At 38.3% G+C, this 2,007-nt stretch overlaps 1 protein-coding gene across 1 annotated transcript; it reads left to right on the top strand.

The window, feature by feature from the left end:
* The first annotated feature begins 490 nt into the window (after nucleotides 1-490).
* AGTR2 (angiotensin II receptor type 2) lies at nucleotides 491-1,585 on the top strand. The gene has a single exon (XM_037136820.1). The coding sequence runs from the start codon at nucleotides 491-493 to the stop codon at nucleotides 1,583-1,585; it is 1,095 nt and encodes a 364-aa protein (XP_036992715.1).
* Nucleotides 1,586-2,007: the final 422 nt, after the last annotated feature.

The raw sequence follows: 2,007 nt of genomic DNA, 5'->3' as shown, positions 1-2,007 counted from the left end.
TACTTGAATAAGGCATTTTTCTATGCACTAGCAGGCAGAAGTGTGGTTTCTAGAAAGTATACAGACTAAGATATGTGTTCAAGTGTTTTTGAAATATTAACTTTTCTTACTTCTTGGATCCTTCTTGTCTGTTTCATGCATTTCCTAGCTTGGCTAATCTTTTGGAATATTAATTTTCCTTAAACCTTTTGAAAATATCATATAAACAATGGGCAAAATGTAGTTTCTCAGAAGTTTCAGTCTAATGCTATAATGTCTTAACGTCTTAGTACTATTGAGAAAATGCTTTTTTTCAAGAAGTAAAACACATTCTTATTTTATGTCATGGTTCTGCTTCCTAATGTTTTCTATTATCACCCACCAGTTTTGCTTTCAACAAACTTTCAAAATGCTAATGACTCAATGATGTCCTAAACTCCATGTGTATACTGAGACCTCCTTTTTATTTTCACAGAAAGGCAGTAAAATCAGGAGCTGTTGACATTTCAACATGAAAGGCAACTTCACCTTTGCCACCATCAACAAAAACGTCACTGGCAGTTCTTTCTTCGGACCTGCAAACATCTCTGGCAATGAGTCTACCTCTAACTGCTCACATAAGCCATCAGATAAGCATTTAGATGCGATTCCTGTTCTCTACTACATTATTTTTGTGATTGGATTTCTTGTCAATACAATTGTGGTTACACTGTTTTGTTGTCAAAAGGGCCCTAAAAAGGTTTCCAGCATTTACATCTTCAACCTGGCTGTGGCTGACTTACTGCTTTTGGCTACTCTTCCTCTCTGGGCAACCTATTATTCTTACAGATATGACTGGCTCTTTGGACCTGTGATGTGCAAAGTTTTTGGTTCTTTCCTGACCCTGAACATGTTTGCAAGTATTTTTTTTATCACCTGCATGAGTGTTGATAGGTACCAGTCTGTCATCTATCCCTTTCTGTCCCAAAGAAGAAATCCCTGGCAAGCGTCATATACAGTTCCCCTGGTTTGGTGTCTGGCCTGTCTGTCCTCATTGCCAACATTTTATTTTCGAGATGTCAGATCTGTCGATTATTTAGGGGTGAATGCTTGCATTATGGCTTTCCCACCAGAGAAATATGCCCAATGGTCAGCTGGGATTGCCTTAATGAAAAATATCCTCGGTTTTATTATCCCTTTGATATTCATAGCAACATGCTATTTCGGAATCAGAAAACACTTGCTGAAGACCAATAGCTATGGGAAGAACAGAATAACTCGTGACCAAGTTCTGAAGATGGCAGCTGCTGTTGTTCTGGCGTTCATTATTTGTTGGCTTCCCTTCCATGTTTTGACCTTCCTGGATGCTCTGGCCTGGATGGGTGTCATTAATAGCTGTGAAGTTATAGCTGTCATTGACCTGGCACTTCCTTTTGCCATCCTCCTGGGATTCGCTAACAGCTGCGTTAATCCCTTTTTGTATTGCTTTGTTGGAAACCGGTTCCAACAGAAGCTCCGGGATGTGTTTAGGGTTCCAATTACTTGGCTACAAGGCAAGAGAGAGAGTGTGTCATGCCGTAAAAGCAGCTCTGTTAGAGAAATGGAGACCTTTGTGTCTTCAACATGAGCATGGAATTCATGTTACCAACATGGCTACTTGGTTTGAGGTCCCCTTTGAATGATCTTTTTAATGGCTTTAGTAAAATAAACTTTTACCTTGATGTAATCTTTTCTCACTGTTGTAGAACCAGAAACCAAAGGAAACTATGAGTTTTCTCCTCCAGTGACTGTCAGGAATTGCCCCTCCTTTTTTTCTGGTCTATCAGTACAAGACTGTCATTGGGCAGACACCTGTGGCATAGAAATAATTGGGGATTTATTTCAAATTATAATTAATAACAAAATGTGAATAATAATTTGGGAATTCAGATTTCTCCTTGACAAAAACTGAATTTTTAAATTGTTTTTATATCCATTTTCATGAGGTTTTTCTCCTCAACCAAGTTCAGTCTTTTAATTCTTTGCATTATTTACAAGACATCATGCTAA

The sequence above is a fragment of the Artibeus jamaicensis genome, unplaced genomic scaffold (assembly GCF_021234435.1).
Source record: "Artibeus jamaicensis isolate MK-2021 breed Jamaican fruit bat unplaced genomic scaffold, CSHL_Jam_final scaffold_378, whole genome shotgun sequence".
NCBI classification, from domain to species: Eukaryota; Metazoa; Chordata; class Mammalia; order Chiroptera; family Phyllostomidae; genus Artibeus; species Artibeus jamaicensis.
The sequence above is the reverse complement of the archived record's forward strand: the minus strand, read 5'-3'. Positions and strand labels throughout refer to the sequence as shown.